The 21,544-nt window shown below is 42.1% G+C and overlaps 1 protein-coding gene across 3 annotated transcripts in view; it reads left to right on the top strand.

Annotated features, from left to right (window-relative positions):
- Window positions 1–21,544, top strand: part of CERKL (CERK like autophagy regulator) — a 158,605-nt gene that overhangs the window by 46,763 nt on the left and 90,298 nt on the right. For 2 of the 3 annotated variants that reach the window (XM_088476358.1, XM_088476356.1), the window contains exon 2: window positions 2,858–3,097. The exons of the other annotated variant lie outside the window; for it this stretch is intronic. In XM_088476358.1, coding sequence (XP_088332484.1) covers window positions 2,858–3,097 — 240 coding nt within the window. The remainder of the gene's footprint in view (window positions 1–2,857; window positions 3,098–21,544) is intronic. 3 annotated transcript variants of the gene reach the window in all.

Genomic DNA, 21,544 nt, shown 5'->3' with positions numbered 1-21,544 from the left:
CAGAAGCCTCAGGCATATTCTTATTGCCTTACTGTGCTGAAGACGTAGCTGTCGCTGTGACAGCCATAGCTAATAAGAATCGGTCTGATTCAATTTTTGGCTGACCTACACCCGGCCGTTTCAACAGCCACCGCCGGTTCCACCCTGTATTCGGGACACAGTCTGCCCATAGCGCACATGCTGCTAGACAACACCTTTGCAACTATAACTACAGCCATGCTGAGGCACCGCGCCTCTGAGCTACACAATGCGAGGCTCCCGGGAGCATGATCTGGATAACAAAAAAGTTGCATACTGTGTGGACTAATGGTGCATACACACGGTCAGATTTTTCTTCAGATCTGAACGATAACTATTTAAAAAATCGTTCATATCTGAAGGAAAATCTGACGTATCTGACATATCTGTCAGATGAACGATTTGAACGATGCGTGTTCCCGATGGTCAGATAACGATATCTGACATCTGATGTGTTTGCAATCAGACTTGAACGATTCCATTCATTTTAATGCAGTCAAAAATCATTCAATCGTTCAAATCTTTGGTAAAATCGTTCAAATCGTTCATCTGACAGATCTGACAAATCTGACCGTGTGTATGCTCCATAAGAGTAGGGTGAGAGAGCGATCAGCTCATTGAACATTTCAATGCCACCTGTGTGAATAACACCTGGTTTCATGCAGCAGTTACTAACAACCAGCTTACTGCTGGTTTCTACCTTCAGCATCTTTGTCATACTTTGGACATTGGTTTACTGTTTGCAGTACTAACCTGATATGTTTTGTTAGTTTATGTTTCATTGTCTCAGAGCCCTAAAAAGCATGCCTCCCAACCGTCCCGATATTGGTGGGACAGTTGGCAATGGCCGTGCCACATTTTTCGGATGTATGACTACAGCGCTGAAATATTTTCTGCCTTTAGAATAGATCACCGAGTCCAAAAGTCTGGCCATCCCTGTATTATGCAGGGTATACAGAATAGGGCTAGCTCTATGGAGATGTGCTGTGGCGTAGGTAGGCTAGCTTGCACATGTGTTCTCTTATTTTCATTATAAGTCAGAAGAATTTGTTGCTCTTGATGGATAGAGGCAATAAAATATAATATATTCAATACTATAAGTGGTTGAGTGCTGTAGGCTTTCTCTTAGAGCTGATCTATCCATACACTTGATTTTCTAGCTAAGACAGGTAATATACATTAAATTGTTTAGGTGTATTTATATAGATTAACTATTGATTTTATTATGTTTTAATTGCCAAGCCTACTTGAAAAGGTGAGTAATGTAATTTTTTTTTTGAATAGTATTTAACAAATGTGAGCATTGCTGCGTTTAACATGTCCTTGTATAGAGGGTAACTGGTGAAAAATGTAGATACCTTTATCAGCTTTTGTAGTAAGGTCTCTAACCCTTTGACTGGGATTGATGTACCTCATACATACTAATCTGCTAAATGTTGTGAGATCTCCTTTTAAATCAAAGATGACCTTTAACTTTTGCTTTATGGTTGTGAAAAAAAAAAAATCACAACACCCCAAATCCTGAGCTTTTCTATGCTCCCTCTGCCCCCTAGGTAGCACGGAGTAACAACATGTGACCTATATCACCTTTAGATGTAAGTACACTGGAGATGTGTTTACAATTTATTGGCCTTCTATACCAATTCACTCCACTGATGATGGAATCCAGAGTTGGCATTTACCATAATAACTCAACTAATTTTTAGAGTATTATGATACAACACAGGTTTTACACCTGTATTAACAGCAGTAGTTAATTTCAAAAGGCTGCCATCTGTAAGTAGAGTAAAGCGTATGGATACATTGCTGTAGGCTATATTAAATTCTAAGCAAGAGAAGTAAAATCCTTCCCTCAACGATAAAACTGTAGAAACCCTAAAATGACAATGATCATAGGCATTACTGCTACTTGTACTATAAGATTGTACAGCTTCTTCTTAATGGATATGTATTTGGAATTGCAGTTACTGTGTTAAGGTGGTTACACACCAGAAAGTTATATCTGCAGATCGACTGATTTTATAGATGATGGTTGTTCATACACTGAATAACCATCTCTGCGGTCCCACTGACCGGGGGTTGTGTCGCGACTCTCTCCCCAGCGGCATCTGCAGCAAGTGTACGTGCTGATATCTGACCGCCCGTACAAACAGCAAGATGTGCAGGTATATCGACGCGATATGTCTGTGAATGACATAGTTCACTGACATATCATCTGAACACACTGGCCGACGTGCACATGATATATCGGCCGTTCAATTGAGTGTGTACCCAGCACTACAGTACGAGGGGAACTTGGACAATGTTCTTTCATTAGGACTATAGAGTCGATGACTTGGGATTTGGACTAATGACCAAATGCACTAAGCACTAGTGAATATTTTAAAAGATGAGATTTAGAGAACAACCCCAGTTATTTATTTTATTATTGTTTCCTTGTGTTTAGAAGACCATAAATGCCTCAAAAACGGGATGTAGAGATGAGACCGGTGTCCGACAGCAGAATCCCGGCAAGGGATGTAACGTAGGCGTCGAAATACCGACACCTATGTTAATCCTGCCGAGGACGCCAGCCCAAACGAAGGCAAGTCCGGGGCACCCTTAGTGTTAGCCACGGGGTGGGAGGGTTAGTATTAGGGAGTCTAGTGGGGTTAGCGTTAGGTTTGGGGAGGGGGGGGATTAGGGTTAGGCACCCCTAGGAGGGAGGGGTAGGGTTAGGCACCACTGGGGAGGGTTAGGTTTAGGGTGAGGGGAGCTAAACAGCCAATCCCATCACCTCAAAAACTGGTCGTAACTTTTCTATTTTATAACTTAGGTTTCTTGTGCTCTCTCTACATAGGCAGCTCTAAAGCCAACCTGCAGGCCAAAGAAGACTCTGTTGACGTGAGAGACATATTTTCTGTGAAGCTGAAACGTCGCCGTGCAGCAGGGCAGGAGAAAGGTGGCACTTTGTTGGGTATCACAATATTTTTGTGTGTCAGAAAGGGACATAAGCTAAAGGATGACTCCATTGATCTTCACAATCTAAGTGAAGACTACTGTGATTTGTGGTACCGTCAATTAAAGGAAATGTTGAACGGTAAGTTAATTTAAAACTTCAGAGTTGCAAAGTTGTCATTCATATTAAAGAGAGTGCCCAATGTTTTTTTTGTCATTGAATCTGCTTTACCAACTTGGATTCCTATTTTATCATGCAGCTGTTTTCTAAGAGTTCTGCTGTTTCTGTAATACAGTATAAATGAAGATCACTATTTTTAGAGATGATGCAGGGAGTGGGTGTGTTGCGTGGGAGGACCAATCACAAGCTCTTATTACTTGACGGCGGTTTCTGATTTGTCTGTTCATTCTTACATAATCGTGGCTGTCAGAGAAAGGGAGAAAAGTATTTTCTTAGGTTATACTACAGCTTTAATAGATTATTGCAGTTAAGCAAAGTAGTTGACTCTGGATTATGTCTATGGTGTTTTTCCCCCTTCTAGGGGAATATTTATTAAAGTGAACGTTTTTAGAAGTGGAGATGTTGCCCATAGCAACCAGATTCTAGCTATTATGTCCTAGAATTCTAGTTAAATGTTAAGTAGAATCTGAAAACTCTCACTTTAGTAAATTATACCCTCTAGTCTCTACAGTAGCCACCTCCAATATGCAGGTGTCAGCACCCGACCTCCAATTTGCTGGTGTCGGCTACCCACCTCCCTTCTTACTGTGATATAATTGCCTACCACAACTAATTATACATTCATTACTATTATTTTCCTATTCTTTAAATATGGCCAAATCGATAAGCTGTTTCTCTTAATCACTGGCTGAAGCTGTCACGTACGCAGCCCTACTGTATGCTACACCACAAGTCCCCCAAGTCATGTAAAACATCTAATTTTGATTGCACAATGTGTATATATAATATAAACTTTGCCTTGAAAACGTTTTCAGCCTCTAACATTCTTTTGATGCATGCTGAGTTAGAATATAAAAGTGGTCAGCAATAAGGACAATACAAAATAAATATTCTCCAACTATTCCCAGAAACCAGAAATGATACTGAAACTATTAAACATGCTCAATAGCATACTTGCCATATGCTTGCAACTGTAAGGTCGGTTTCGCACAAGTGCTATTCATTTACTTCAAAAGTTGCACCATCTGTGTTCATTGACTCCATTAGCGTAAGTAATGAGTGGTGTCAAGTAACGAGAAATCCAAAGTCTGAGATATTATTATAGAGAGGCCCAAATATAGGGAAGGGCAATAGTTTATTGCATAGGCGTTGTGCATCCCTCGGAACTCCATACTTTCTATTGCCCAGAAACTACAGACACACTGGGTCTAAAACGGAGTCGCACATAATGCAGTCGCAGTACAGGACGCCCTCTGCGATCATAGGTCTTAATTGACTTTCCGCCCTTATTCTGAGTCGTACGCACCTAAGCGATTGCATTACCCCCACCCCTCCTGCTTTGATGCGCTGCCGTCATCACTAGTAACAGAATATACCCATTCCCTGTGCAGAAGGTATCACTGAAAATTAATTATTAGCAGTTATTTATATAGCTCCATCATATTGCTTTGCACTTTACAATAGGGAATAAAATAGTAGTGAAACAGACAAAAAGGTAATAGGCCTGGCTCGCAAGCTTACAATATATAGGCAAATAGGCATTGATACACAAGGATAATTGCTACATATAGGTCCAGCCAGATTGCAGAGGTTCATGGTGGTCTGTATGATCCAGTCGCATAAAAATGTTGACCTTGGATCAGTAGGATATGAAAGTGAAGAAAGATAAATATGTATAGTTAAGTGTGAACTGTTGTAGAGGGGATGTAATTGTGTGGGTTAGCTTATGGAGGGAATGTTGGGTGGTTGTGGAGTTTTCAGGGAACGTTTGAAGGTTTGGAGACTAGAGGAAAGTCTCATAGTGTGTGGTAAGACATTCCATAGAGTGGAAAAAAAGTCCTTGAATGGGAGCAGGTATTGAGTGTGGATTAGAGACACAGATTTTGTGCTGAATGGGGATGTCGAACTGGGGGATGTGTTGAGATAATCAGAGATGAATGTTTGGTGTAGTTTGGTTACGAGCCTTATGTGTGAGTAAAAGTATTTTATATTGAATTTGGATTAAAGTTTTTGCAATGTCTTGTGTAAGATATGGGCAAATTTTGGATATGTTTCTTAGATATATGTAATCGGATTTGGAAACCGATTGAATGTGGGTTACAAAAGACAGTTCAGCGTCAAGGATGACATATAGGTAGCGAGCTTGTGGGGTTGGGTTGATTGTTGAGTTATCAACAGTGATAGAGCTATCAGGCTGTTAACTTCATTATCCAGTGGAAATATTATTAATTCTCTTTTGGAAAGATTATGTTTGAGGTGGTAAGATGGCTTTTACGATGAAAAGGGCAGATATCCATTAAGTAATGCTGCCCAACAGAGTGACAAATCTGGAGAGGATAGGTGAAATTGAGTATCATCTGCATACAGATGATGCTGAAATCCTATAGACCAGATAAGTTTGAGAAGAGTCGTGGTATAGATTTAGAAAAGCCTTGCGATACTCCAACTAAGAGGAAGTGAAGAGGGTGCGGAGTGAGAGAAATAAACATGAAAGAGCAATTAGATAAGTAGGACAGGAACCAAGATATGACTGCATCCTGAAGTCCTAGGGATTGTAGTGTTTGTATAGAAGAGAGTGCTCAACAATGTAAAATGCAGCAGAGAGATCCAAAAGAATAAGAAGTCAGTAATGGCCTTTAGTCTTGGCAGTCATAAAATCATTCACCACCTAACTCTCGAAACGCGTTGGCCTGTGGTGCAGATTGAAGGTTTATGCTGTGGACATTTCTTGGATTACCCCTGGCATTAAGGAATACCAGTGAAGCATCCGGAGGCTTCTATGCTGTGATTTGTTACAAGCCTTTATGCAAGGGGATATCTGGTAATTATTATACACCTGATAACCTTTTGATGCCTTTGAAGTATACCATATTGGATTAATATTTTTCAAGGAATTTTTTTTGTGTGATCTTAAATTTTGTCCTAATAAATCATAATTTTAAGTGGATTACAGTATGGTTCCCTGTGTTTTTATGACACGGGATGCATGAGAAGAAAGGAAATACACAGATGCAGAACAACTTATATTTAAGGGAAGTATTGATTTTTTTCTTCCTATGAAAATATATACTATATCTCCTTATTGATACTAGCGCACACTGGCCTCATACTTTTCTATTGTTACATATCTTGTTGGCGTTATTTAAGGGTACAACTCTTATTGAGGATAGGGGTGCAGCTCTAAGTATCTCTGGCGCCTGGATATATACACCACATTTTCCAGATATTATTAATAGCATTAATGTTTCTGCACGTTGGAGGAGGCTTAATAGACTTCATTGACACTGAGCTTGAAGTCATGGTGGATTGCGTGTGGGTGATAAGGTTATGATCTGAGAGAGGGAAAGGAGTGTTGATGAATTGGAAACGCCCAGCTGCTGGCCCAAAATCCTGATGAGGAGTCCAGCCCAGGGGACCGGCCAGCCTGCCCTTGATAATTAACACTGTGGCCATTACATTGCATCTACAATGCATTTTATACTTTAGTGGCCTCCTTCGTGGCGGCAGCCATTTTGGGAGGGATTTTTCTGTGCGTTGTTATCACATATGCTGTCCCTTATTGGAGATTTGCTCACCTGGGCATCTCAGCAGCCAGACAGGCCCCATCTTGCCATCAGCCCTTCTGTCATTTGCCAGAACTGCCAGATGGCATGTTCCCGCCCTGGTTGGAAGGTTAGGAGCTATGTCTCCTATTTACTGCTGCTTGGTGAATGGGTCCTATGCGCACATGCCATGGTGTAAAGGAAACGCGATAGGTGAGGTCCAGCGCATCAAGGGCTCCCACTTGGCCCAATTCTCCAACAGGAAAAGTCGGGAGGCATGGAAAAGTCATTAGCATTGCCTGCATTGTACCTTTAAACATATTTTAAAATTGCCATATATTTATGTATAAGTGTTGTGATTATATAACTGCAGGTAATAGGTGAAGAAGAGATTTGTGTAATGTTTTGTGCCCACTGTGTCATTTGAAGGCTTTTTCTTACTGTAACTGCTAAAAGTAAATACGTGCAAAAACAAATCTCTTAAGCCTTTTTTGGTAATTTTCAGTGCATATATGATGTACCGGCCTATTTTGGATTTCAGAGCAGCCAAAAAAATCCCTGGGAACATGGCGGCCTCCATTTTCCCGGTGACTTGGGCATTCGCAGAACACATGTCCCCGGGAAAGAAAGGCACAGGTGCCATTTTCCCGAAGACCCGTGCATGCGCGGTAGATTCTGGCATAAAGCCGTAATCTACTGCTCTGACAGAGAGAAGGGGGCCCAAACGGAGGCTGCAAAGAGACCCCTCCTCTCTTAAGATTACCTAATCAATATCCGGCTGCGATTTTAGAAAAATAGATTTTAGACTGTCTGAACAAACCACATGCGCACACTCTTCCCACTCAAACACCCAGCTCAGGTGCTTGTTGGAAAAAGAGACAAATTAGCAGGCAGTCATTCTACATCATTAAGCGTAAGGCAGGAGTATGTCAGCTTATAGGGCTTGTGAATAGCAACAACAGGTGTTGAGTGAGGTGTTGGGCTTATTAAGAAATGGAAACTTTCTACAACTAATTGCTGCTGAATTATCATTGGGACTGCAGGCATGGTAAGGATATAAATACAATACTTTTAGAATGTGCTAATATTTGTGTCATTTGCTTTCACCAAGGGATGTCACAGATTGCAGGACAAATTTAGCTATGTTTTAAACACATCTGTTCTTTCAGGTACATTAATAAGATCAGGAAAGAAACAACTTTAATATATTATAACAACTTGTACTGACTTAACGTTAAATAAATATATATAATTTCCATACCCCCATCCCCACACTTCAAAATGGCAGACTGCCTTGTAAAGATCATGGTGTGTGGTCACCTCTCAATTATTCTGCCCGGTCACGCCTGTGTGGACACGTTAATCTTCATAGCAGCCAATGTGGTTTCTATGGGAGGCTTCTTGATTACCAAATATACTAAGCTCCACTATGCTTCACATTCCGGAGATTGGTCCCAGTAGCTAATGCCACCTCCAGAAGGACGCTAGCCATTGTAACCTATAAGCCACATTTTTCAATGGAGAGGGATCTGTAGCGTGGTCAGCAGACCGTGTATTGCAGTAGTGCAGCGGGTGTTTCCAAAGGAGAAGGAAAATGATCACTTCTAACACATCACATGGGTGGGCTCCTATCCTGCATGTGATTCCTAATACATTCAGGTGATGATAATTTCTTATTGCTGTCATAACAAATTATAATTATCTGCTCAAAAATTGATAATGAAATATGCCCCATTATACGGTTATTTGGCAATTTATTTCAGAATAAGAAAAATTCTGCTGAAGATCTCACAATTTAAAGCCTCTGAGACTGAAAGGGTTGAATCAACCAAACCTTTATTCTTTTTGGTTTGATTGATTATCAGCTGTATGTCACCATATATATAATATTTGTAGTGTAGTTAATTGCATATTTAATGGCAGCAGAAAATATGTTTGGTACTGTACATGGTTTATTATTTTCAGTAGCGTTATAGGGGGTTTTGCTATGACCTTTTATGTTTACTAAGGGCAGTCATAAGGAAGATAGAGGAGAGATAATGGGTAGGCACGAGATATACAGACAGAATAAAAGGGAGCCAGACAATACAGGTGCAGACAATAGCACCTTCTTTCTCCTGCAAAAGAGCCTTTTGCAGTTTGGAAAGCAAGCCGCTGAGTTTTTTTCTAAGACTACCTTTTAAGCTGGGTACATTTACATGTGCCCGCCCAGTTGAACTGTCAGTCACAGGCGGCCTCTGCAGCAAGTGTACGGACGGTCGGCTGAATGTGTAAGGCGCATTACGCTGTGGGGAATTACTGTGTGTAGCATAATGTGGTAAGGGGCATTACTGTGTGTACCATAATGTGCTATGAGACATTTTTGTGTGGGGCATAATGTGTTATAAAGGGGCATTACTGTGTGTGGCATAATGTGTAAGGGGCACTACTGTGTGATGTAACGTGAATAAGGGAAATTACTGTGTGGTGTAATGTGATTAAGGGGCACTACTGTGCGTTGGAATGTGTCTAAGGGGCACTACTGTGTGGCATAATTTGGGGGTACTCCCCTTCCCAACGAGACCACACCTTTTTTTTTTTTAAGCTCCCTGCTTGAGGTATGGATGGGGCAAAAATGCTCTTTATGTACACAGGGCATCAAAATATGTAGTAACAGCTCTTCTTTGGTGTGCACAGATGTGTCCTCCTCTGTGTTCAGTACCCCTGCCCTAAAAAATGCCTACAGTGAACACTATCTGATTCTCTACAACTGCTAAGCTAGGTCTTGGTCAATTGGAAAATACCTTCCCCTTTCTCTGTGTTTGACCTACACCAATGAGGTGCCAGGTTTACCTACCAGAAACCAACCAATTATCTGACTATGGCACATGTTTGAATCCCCTGCAGGATGAGCTTAATACAGAGAATGATGTGCATCTGTATGTTGTTCTAGTTTTAATTATATTTGTAAGAGCATAGACTTAAGAAGTAGGAGGAGTCATGAATAGTAAGGGGAGGCGTCTATGCCAGGAGCCAGATGCTGACGCGAGGTGGGCCTGTATGTTCTTTAATTGCCAGGGCCTATTGTTAGTCCCAGTCCGGCCCTGGCTAGAATGGAGGGCGGGACCATGTATCGTGCAGTTAGACTGAAGCTTTGCCATTTTAGCGCTCTGTGCACTAGAAGGAGTAGGTGGTCTGGATACTACTTCTCTCATTGTACATGCCTCACGATGGCCAGCAGACGCATGGAAGACAGCGCTTTCTCTTTCTGGGCAGGATGCACGATCATAAAATAGTCAGTCAAACCCCCAAAATGCCATTTCCGGGGTTTGACTGCATTTCTCGTATGCACTAAGCTTCAGAAAGCAAAGCTTTGCGCAGCTTGGACCCGGCGGGCAAAGCCATCTATAGAAGGCGTTTGCTGAATAGAACCCTATGGGTTTCTTTTCGCATAGTGATGTGAGAGGTATCCAATCAGATCCCTCCCAGCACCCCCGGCAACTTGCATGTCGTTCTGGGGACTTCTCAAAAGGCAGCTTATAGAGGGGGAGTTGTCTTGCAAATCTTCATACATACCAGTGTTATTAAGAGCCTCAGGATGCATCCCGACCTCTAATGAAGAACGATGCAAATGTGTTTTTGTTTATAAAATGGAAAAATAATTCAAGAATTTATTGCCCCTTGCATGGAAAGTAACGCTGCTGTGGAAGAAAGTGCATTCATTGAATTATCTCCTATAAAAGGAAATCCATTTGGGATTGTTTTTAGCATCCAGGTGTCACTGTTGTTTTTGCTGTCTATATAAAATGTTTACATGTAATTATCATGAGGCAGTAGCTGACTACATATATATTTACATTGTCTTTGTCCAACATTATATCCAGTTACTCCAGGAAGCTAATGTATGCCAGAAGATCATCACTTGCTCCCCATTAACAGTATGAAGGTTACCGCAACAGGCCCTAGAACGCTGCTGGGGTTATTGTGTGATGAAGGCTTTCTAGCTGGTGACATTACCCACCAGTATCTAGACCACAGGCAATATCATGTTTTGTATAGATTTAACTGCTGATATAATACAAACACATAGTCATTTGATGTTAAGGGGTTTAAGAGGCCAGAGTACAACCTGATCCAAAGAGCTGATATATAATGCACTAACGTCCTGCTCTTTTTCCATATGATATCTCCTCTGTGGATCTCCGTGAAGAGCATTAAACATGTCTGCTGGATAAAAGAACAAAAAAAAACATTAAACATGTCTAGAACACAAATATCACCCCCAGGGTTATATAAGAGGCTGAGTCTGTCTCATAGTGAGACTGGAGCTTTCCCTGCTCAGTTCCGTCTCATTTATTTCTTACCACAATTATCAGAATGAGGAGACATTAAGCAGCTGTTAGAGATGTTTCACTTTGTGAGCGAGGTGCACTATGCTGCCGAATGCGGACTGACTTGAGAGGCACCTACAGATGCAGAAATGTGATTTATACTTACTAAGAGGAGCCTGGAGATAGACATGTGATTTATACTGACTAAGAGGAGCCTGCAGATACAGACATGTGATTTATACTGACTAAGAGGAGCCTACAGATGTAGAAATGTGATTTATACTTAGTAAGAGGAGCCTGGAGATACAGACATGTGATTTATACTGACTAAGAGGAGCCTATAGATGCGAAATGTGATTTATACTAACTAAGAGGAGCCTACAGATACAGACATGTGATTTATACTGACTAAGAGGAGCCTGGAGATACAGAAATGTGAGAGAAACACAAAAAGCGAAACAGTTCTCGTTACTGGTCATGGAGACAGTGACTTGTTGTTGAATTGAGAGGCGTATCTATAATAGGTACAGGGGGTGCAGTGCACATGGGCCCATGGGTCACAGGTGTGCCACACACCCTGCACCCATGAGAGATCCACCAGAGATAGTCAGAGTCTGTGTGGCGCCCCCCAAAAAGTCTCTCTGCTTTATGTGTGTATGCACTTCTGGTATCCCTCCACTCTGTTCAGCAATCAAATAATTGGGATAAGACCAGATTAATGTATTTATGGATCCTGCATTGTCCCAAGTGGCCATTGTGGTAAACAGGGATTTATTCCATTCAAGTTGTATTCTGTTCATGTCAAAGCACAACTTAAACAGAACATAGCTGAAGCATAGGGGCAATGCAGGCTAAACAGGCGTGGTCATGCAGCTGTAGGAGCAGGGCTGAATCTACAACAGCCATTATTATGGTGGTAATTCATCTTTGATAAATACGTTAGTTTAATCACAGCACACAATACTAAAATAGAAAACACACATTTTTAGTGAAATAAGAATGTCAGTGCTTCATGACAGATCCTTTGTTCTCGATTGGTGAAACAAGACAAGAATTTGGGATACCTACCTTTAGTTGGGAGTCACTATGGCGACAGAGAATATGATGGTAAAGATGTTGTTCCAGTTGTTGGAATAGTAGGTCACAATTTCATCTCAGATGTTTTGGACAGAGTACATTGAAGTATGGTACCAGTTGTTGGAGTAATATAAATATTAAAGATGTAGATTTAGTTGTTTTAGAAGTTATTGGCTCAGTTGTGGATTTTCTAGGCTCTGCTGTTGTTGATGTTGTTAACTTAATTAAAATTGTAGATACTACTATTTAGGTTGTTTTTGCTTTTTTAAAACCAGTTGGTTTTGTAGCTTGAGATGTTGGTGAAGTTGTTGGTTCAGTCATTGTTGCAGATGTACAGTAGACACAGTTGTTGCTGTAGACTCGGTTATTGTTGCAAATGTACAGTAGACAAAGTTGTTGACATAGACTGTTATTGTTGATATTATTGGTTCAAATATTGTTGTTTTTGAGTTAGTCACTGATTGTTATGTATTGTAAACCCAGTTATTGCTGATGTTGTAAATTGGGCTGTAAATACCATTGGCTCCCTTATTGTTGAGTTTGTAAATGAATTTGTAGATGTTGTTGACTCAGGTGTCACAGACATGGTAGACTCATGGTAGAGTCAGGTATTGCTACTGTAAATGGGGTTGTTGATGTCAACCCTGTTGAAGTCGTTGACTCGGATATTAAAAATGTAGATTCAGTTGTTGTAGAAGTTATTGGTCCAGTTGTGGATTTTCTAGACTCTGCTGTTGTTGAGATTGTTAACTTAGTTATTGTTTTTGTACACTAAGCAGTTGTCCCAGTCATTATTGCCGTCATCAGCTCAGTTATTGATGTAGTAGAATCACTGGTTAATGTTTGCTCAGTTGTTGTTGATATTATAGGGTCAAATATTTTTGACGTTGTTTATTCATTTGTTGCTGCTGTTGACTGTTTTATATATTGTAGACAGTTGTTGTTCATGTATAAAATTGACTGTTGATATAATTGGCTCACTTATTGTTGATTGTGTAAGTTCAGTTATTGTGCATTTTCTAGACTCTACTGCTAGAGTCATGGTAGAGTCAGGTATTGCTATTGTAAATGGATTGTTAGAGTCTGTGTTTGTTGTGGACCCGGGGTGGTAAAAGAAGTAAACACCTGAAAAGTAGGTTGTTTAAAGTGAATGTTGGTAGACATGAACAATAAGATAACTAAAGTCCAGTAATAACAAACTAATAACTGTAGTAGGAGGAAACTAGAGAGTGGGAATAAACAAATGTCCAGCACTGTGACAGAGATGAATAAGGTGACTCCAAATAGACTGTAAAGGTGAAATTGATATCCGGGTATGCAGAGTAATGGCTCAGAGGGATATCCGGAAATGCTGTGATCATGGCTGAAGGGAAAATCCTGTAATTCTGTGATGATGGCTGAGAGGAAAATCAGGTAATGCTGATATGATGGCTGTACAGGAATGGGTTAACTGCGGATCCAGGTTCAGGCAGGAGTGGGTCTGGTGGAAGGTGCAGAGCGATCTCTAGCAGAGTGCAAGGCAAGGCAGAGCGGTGCAAGCTGCAGGGAGCCCAAGGCAGACAAGGAGCTAGGGCAAGCACCAGAGCACAGGTCTCAGGTTCAGGAGCGCAGAGAACTCTCTCTCATAGCTGACGTTGTGAAACACGTTGCACTGGCAACTACAGGGCGCTCCAAACTCCCTTAAGTACCCAGCAACGGAACGTGATAGGCCAGAGAGAGCAGGTGACCCACAGACGATTGGCCTGCTATGTTAAATGGCCAAAGACAACATGGTGGCGCCCAGACAGCCGTAATGCAGAGATGCCACTAGTCTTACCCCTTTCAGGATGGCCCAACGCTGGCATACCTCTGCGTACATGCAATGCCAATCTCCACGCGCTAGCTCCCCTGCCAGAAGGACCGCACCACAGCACCCTCATGAGTAAGGACCGCAAACCTCCACGCCGTGAAACCTGGGTCATGACATGGGTTTGTTGATATCAACCCTGTTGAACTCGTTGACTCAGATGTTGAAAATGTAGAATAAGTTGTTGTAGAAATGATTGGCCCAGTTGTGGATTTTCTAGACCGTTATTGATGTTGTAGACACAGCACTTGTTGTCTCAGTCATTATTGATGTTATAGACTCAGTTATTGTTGATGTTTTTTGTTCAGATGTTGAGTCAGTTGCTGCTGCTGTTGATTCAGGTGTTAAAGATATGTTATTTTTGTCATAGGGTAACTTTTTGATGTTTTTGGTTTGGAGTTTCTCGCTGTTGCCTACCTTATGTGTGAAAAAACAAAATAATTACCATAGGGTTCTGTGTTCATGTCCCATTATAGCATAAACAAGATTAGTTGGTGTTATAGTCTTAGTTGTTGGTGTCACTCACTTCGGTACCATTTATGAATGACGTTGCACAGCAGTTATGGCAGGTATCTCCTGTACTACATAAGGATTGCCAGAACACCTCCATTCCCGTGACATCTCGGGGAACTGAGATGTTTTCCAATTCATCAAATTTCTTAAAAAACTTGTCTACAAATTGCGGCACCAGCCACTTTTGTGGGGATGGAATCGAATATAGAGATATTTTCAGATCCCTCCCTGTGTGTGAGCAGCTCGTCTTCTCCTTCCTTCTACACTATTTATTTATTTTTTAATTTATTTTTTATTCCTTTTGTTATTATTATTATTATTTTTTATACCCCTTTGTTACGCACCCTGGTCACTCCCCCTGTCCTGAAATATGATAATAAAAGGTGGTAACCCTACCACCCCCTCCTCTTCCCCTCTTCTCTGTAATTAGGTCACATTTTTATGTTTGTACTCCCTAGGTCTCTTTGTTTTTTTGTTTTTACCAGGAACACTGTCTCCAACACTGAAGGTATGTTTATCATACATATTGATAAAGTATTAATATAACAATATATTGTATGTTCCATGCATGGGTAAATGTTTAGTATATGTAAAGAATAAGCAGTGAAATGGGGGCAGCCACTGTACCCATAACAAACTACAGTAGGCATGGGGCTGTGTGACGTGTCTGCATATTCAGGACTGAGAAAAAAAGACAATTCTAATATGAGACATTAAGCATCAGACAACCCAGCATTCACATTTACGTGAGGCTTAGATAGAGAACAATTATGCTAAACATCAAACTCGCCTTCAAATTCCTTTGTAGAGCCCCCCTACCCCCTTTACCTAATACTCCCCTTCCTCGGGCTCCGGCAGCTGGCCTAATACTGATGCTAGTAAACATTCTGTATTTCTGAAGCACAGGAACAAGGGGGAAATTACTGTACAGTAAGATATGCAGATAGTGTTTGGAACACCCAATTGAATAGGTGCTGTTCCTGTCCTTCCATGGAGTCATCAGTCTAATGGTCACCGATCTAGAGCAGGACCTGTTACCATTGGGACCTCAGGCTTCTAAGTAAATTCAGCCTGTTAGAATATTTCCCCTGATGCCCTGTTTCCCATTTGAGCATAAGGTAAGAGGTCAGTATGAGAATGCATGTCAGTATGAGATCAGTACAATAAGCCCTGCGCTCTACCACAGCGACACTCACACACTCCTAATGGTCTATAGGTCAGCGGTTCTCAATTTCCCTCCTGGGTACCACCTGGCAGGCCATTGGTGTGTTACCTGTACCCCCAGCATTTCCAAAACAAAACATTTGTAATGAATATAATAGCTGTTAGATAAAAGGTTTACTCTGCTATATTTAAAAGCGATAAATCCTACTGTATTAACTAAAGAACTAAAAAAAACGCAATAGTAGAATGAATTGTACATAGATATTTCTCACATATTTTAACAATTTATGAAACATATTTTATATTGACAATAAAACTGTAGTGCGCATCTGCATCCTGTTCCAAAGCTACAGGGATATACTTTCTCATTATGTTATCAGGGTCATACACGGGGCTAGAGACCCCTAGGACACTATTTTCTCTCTGTGTCTAATTATTACCTGGACCCCCCCCCCCCTCCTCCCTCCAATCCTTGCCATTATAGAACATAGGACCTCATTCAGAGGCGCTCGCAAAATGCGAGTGCTCGCTCTGAATGAGGGCGGCCGCATCTATTTTCTGACCCGTCCTTCTGGCCACTCGCCAGGCTGTGGGTGACCACCCACAGCTTTAGCGAGCGGCCAGGTTGATGGTCACGATGGTTAAGACCATCGGGGCTTGCGACCAGACCCTTGTGGTAGGGTCACGTCTGCCACAAGCCCCAGTGAGCTTTCGGCTCTATTAGAGCCGGAAGCTCATCACTGACATCACGAGTGATGGTGATCTCCGTGTAGTCCCTGGCTAGGTAGAAAAGCACTTTTCTGGCTGTTAGCCAAATGTATTCAGTGTTACCCCGCTCTGCCTCTATCATTGCCTTTGTAATAACAGGGATGATGTTTTTAAAAGCCGCTTACATCCATCCTAATTTCTAAAACATGGCACAGAATATCAAATTTCATGTGTATTAGTAATGGCCCACTGCCCCTTTGCGAGGACCCATCACATGGGGGTAGTGTGACATAGTGTGAACTGGGGGCACTACAGTGTGTTTAACCGATTTGTGGTGCTGGGACTGATTGTATTGACACATTATACCAGTGGTTCCCAAACTGTGTGCCGTGACACCGTGGGGTGCCTCAGGGAAGTTGCAGGGGTGCCTCGGGTTGGTGGTCTGGGACCAAATCAGATTATTTATGAACAGTGTGATAGGCAAAACCAGGGTCTGTGGCTGTCAATCAAAAAATATGTGGAAAAACAGAAGCATAACCCTGTCCACAACCCCATAGCTAAACCTTAGGATGACATGTAAGCACAATTTACTTAATTTAATCTTTTTTTCTGAATTTCTCAATAAGAAATTCTTGGCCTAGGGGTGCCGTGAAAAAAAATGCTGATACTCTAGGGCACCGTGATTCAAGAAAGTTTGGGAACCACTAAATTATACTGATTAATAACATCGCCAGTATATTATTTTGACAATTTTATTGTTAGGGCCTCCCCCACAAATTAGCAGCCCTGGGGCCCCACAAAACGTAATCCTGCCCTGAATGCATGCAGGCAGCAGCTAGAGACGGCTGCATCTTAAATTAGCTTTGTGCCCTACCTGCCACATTTATATAGGATCAGTACATGTTTGTGTGACCCCCATCGGTAGCTTCACTGATGGGACATTCACCAAGGATAAAGCTGCTGGCCTCTAATAACATACCGTTACCTCCATGTCCTACAATTGGCATTGTTATATATAAGTGGCAATAATACTAATTCCCTTCTCTATGTATTAGGTGTTTCCTGAACCTCTTAGACTGTAAGCTCAATGGGACGGGGCCAGCTTTACCTTTGTGTTTCATGTGCTTTTCCTTCCCTGACTTATGCTATCATCTTCTCCCGACTGCCTACAACAGCACCCAGTGTTCTCCCCAGAAATTTTTTCCAACCGGTTGGCATCAAGAAGTGGCCGGATGGGGGCCTTTCGCAATTATGCGCGCGCCGGGAAAAAGGGGTATCTCCCTTACCATTCCAGCCTGACATGTCTCAGGCTGCTCCCCCACTGGCTCTCGGTCAAAAGTGCCCATTATGCAGTGCCCCCTGTTGTTCTCCCCATTTGCAGAACCCCCTGTATTTGTGCCATTTATATAGTGTCCCATGGTTTTTTCTCCTTTATCCATTGCCCCGTGTCGTTTTGCTCTGCCCTTATGCAGTGCCCCCAGGCTGGTCCCTTATGTAGTGCCCCCAGGCTTAAATAGTGCCCCCAGACTGGCCCCTTATGCAGTGCCCCCAGGCTGGTCCCTTATGCAGTGCCCCCAGGCTTAAATAGTGCCCCTTAGGCAGTGCCCCCACACTGGTCCCGGCCCCAGCCCAAAACTTACCTTAACTTGCTCGCCGCTCGCGCTGTCGCTGTCTCGCTCTGACTGGATATAACTAGATCCAGGGGGCACACGGGGCAGGCTCCTTACATCATGACGTCACCCGCGCACTGCACCACTGGGAATGCTTGCCTCTGAAGCGATCGGAGGCTTCTTTAGCCTCCAGTCACTTCAGAGGCCAGCGTTCCACAGCAGGGGTCGGCAGGGGAAAGTGCCGGCCGGTAGGCTGTTTCTGCCGGGCGATGCGCCCGCAGAAAACAGCCTGGGGAGAACACTGACCACCCATCCCTTGGGTTCTGCCACCCTGCTTCTTATTTGGGTATTATGACTGCTGAATCAGCAAGGTTTATAAATCATGTCCACTTTCTGCACTGTAAGTGACTTTCTGGTTTTGTTCATACTGTTTGGATAATAATAATGTCACTGTTGTTTGTTTGTCATAATCCCATAAGGGTACAGCACTGTGTATGATGTCAGCACATTATATATGAGATAATAATATATTACAATTATTATTATTATTATTATTATAACAATATACTTCTAAAGAGATAAGTGAACTCTTTAAAGTACGGTGTCATGCTTTGCACTTTCTGAATCAAGCAGGATTCACAAAACACTACATCAAGGCACCTACAATAGAATTTGTTTTCTATTGAAGGCGTAAGTTAGGTGCACGTTTAGAGCTGTGACATATGTCTTTTACTGTTTGTTATGGAAGGGGGGGGGGATATTCCACCACATTATTTTTTTTTTATTCGTACTTATTCCTTTTGGTATTTTTTTTTTTTCATAGTTGTTTCAACTTTATATTAGCAACCTGGCCTAGCTAATCTATGTGCAGTATTGCACAATGATTTTGCGCATGTAAATGGCCAGTTAATAATTTGTCTTATATAAATAGCACCGCTTAGTCATCATAGACCAATATCTTTGTCAAGCCCTAATGGGGTCAGATTTGCTTAAGTAAACACTTAGCGTTCTCTCTCTGTGGCCATTTATCATGTGACATCTGTTAGGCTTTGCTAGGTTGATGGCCTGCTTCTGAAATACAAAGTGCTCGGTTTGTAAAGAGAGTGAATATTAATCAGAAACTATGGTTTTAGAGTCATTTGCTGGTGTTAATGTCCGTATTGTTTTAAATGAGAATCAATACTTCTCCACTAGGTATTACAAAGGTAGGTTTTATCTGTGTGATAAAATGATTAGACTTGTGCATGAATTTGATGTGGTGTAAATTGGTATGAAACACAGTGTTAGTATTGCGTTTTATCTTGTGGTTGTTAAAAGGTATGTTAACATGATGACAGTAGTAGTGTGATTCCTTTATGGGAAACATGGAAAAGAGATGAACACTTAAACAGACATGAAGTATACAGGATGGGTACGGGATGCCAGCGGGCAGAATCTTGACGCTGGCACCCCACAGGGTTAGAATACCGACACTTGTCAGTCAGTATTCTAACCCTCCCCCTTTCCCTACCCTAAATCTAACCCTCCCTCCCCAGTGCCTGACCCTAACCTCCCCACCTAGTGCCTAACCCTCCCCCAACCCTGCTACTTACCTTCGGGATTCTGATGGTTCGGATTTTCCCTCAAAATTCAGATTTTTCACGCCAAAAATCGGGTCTCAGAAAGAGGCAAAACGTCATCTTTCATGGACAAACATCATCTTTCATGGAGTTTTGTCCAGGAATGATGATGTTTGTCCATGAAATATGACGTTTTGCCTATTTCTGAGACCCGATTTTTGGCTGGAAAAATCAGAATTTGGCAGGAAACTCCGAACTAATCCGAGCCTGCACATCCCTAGTAAAAAGCGATTGTAGTTGCAGTGTAAGATGTAGTCTGTCTCACACAAAGGACCAGTATAAGTAGTAATAACTAGAACTGACGCGTTTCTTCACAATTTATCATGTTTTCATCATGCACCCATCAGGACTATCCAGTGTATTACGGAGTGATGTGTGGTTAGATGCAGTATGTAACCGCACTGGGTAGTTCATTGCATCATCCCATCTGCTGTGCACACAGCAGATGGGACGATGCAATGTACGACCATCTTGTACGCAAAATTGGGCGTACACACTGCACTATCTGTAGGATATAAATCGTTCTGATCCGCATCGGAACGATATATTGTATGATCTATCGTATAGTTTGTACCCCGTGTAAGTGCTGCTTCTGGGTTGATCACAGGTCTGTAATTAAATCGCTCCGGGCACTTTACACGTGGCAACAGAACATGTGGATCAACTCACAGCTAATTGAATGGGAGGGATAGAGCTCATGTGTAGCTGATGGTGGATCGCACACATGGTGATATGAAGCAGATTTAGGCTAAATCAGATCTGCCGGTAGAGGCAGCACAGTTATTAAATGGAAAATTATTCACAATTCCTCGCCCAAACACAATCTTCATGTCAGAGTTTCATACCACCCAACTTTTGTAGTCCTGTACACTTATGGGATTATAACAAACAAATAAACAGTGACATTATTATTATCCTTTATTTATATGGTGCCTTACAAAGTACATAAAGAAACAGTATGAACAAAACCAGAAACAAGTCACTTACAGTGCAGAACGTGGACATGATTTATAAACCTTGCTGATTCGGCAGTCATAATACCCAAATAAGAAGCAGGGTGGCAGAACCCAAGGGATGGGTGCTGTTGTAGGCAGTGGGGAGAAGATGATAGCATACGGCAGGGAAGGAAAAGCACATGATACAAAAGGTAAAGCTGACCCCGCCCCATTGAGCTTACAGTCTAAGGCCTGAAAAGGGGACAGGGCTTCCCGAAAAGGGGCGTGGCATCTAGAAAATGGGGCGGAGCCTCGCGTCAACCCCCGTTTATGTGACTATAGGGGACCCCCAGGCTCTCCCTACACTGGTGAACAGATGCCGTGCGCTTGTGAACGGCATCTGTTCACCTTCTGCACACCCGCTGCTCTGCTATGTATGTGCTCTACCCCCACTGCGGGACACTGTGGCCCGCGGGTGGGACAGCGGGACAGTCCCAGAAAAACGGGACTGTCCCGCTGAATGCGGGATAGTTGGGAGGTATGGAGTTTTCAGAGTAGTTTCATGTCTCCCCCTTCATATAAATAAAGAATTTGCGACTGTCACGTCTCGCTCACACATATGTGCTAGAAATATAGATAAAAACTATTGTGATTTCAACGGCCCGTTGTAATTGTAGTGCGTGTTGTAGTGCATGTTGACAACATTTTCAAACCCTATGGAGGTAGTAGCTCCACTGACTCTTAATGCTAGGTTGCTGGGCAGTGTAATGGTTAGCATTACTGCCTCACAGCACCGAGGTCGTGGGTTAGATTCCTACCACGGCCCTAACTGTGTGGCGTTTGTATATGTTGGTTTCCTCCCACACTCCACAAATGTATTATTAATTGGCTCCCAGCAATAATTAACCCAAGTGTGCAGGTGATAGGGAATATAGATTGTAAGCTCCCCTGGGGCAGGGACTGATGTGAATGGCCAAATATGCTCTGGAATACCATGAGCGCTATATAAGTAACTGGTAATAAATAATATTGCGTTTGGTAATATGTGCAAAAAAGTGGGTAGGTGCAAATGAACCTTTGGCTT

This window comes from Taudactylus pleione, unplaced genomic scaffold (genome assembly GCF_031769625.1).
Source record: "Taudactylus pleione unplaced genomic scaffold, aTauple2 ptg000188l, whole genome shotgun sequence".
Taxonomy (NCBI): Eukaryota; Metazoa; Chordata; class Amphibia; order Anura; family Myobatrachidae; genus Taudactylus; species Taudactylus pleione.
This window is presented reverse-complemented; position numbering and strand designations above follow the sequence as displayed.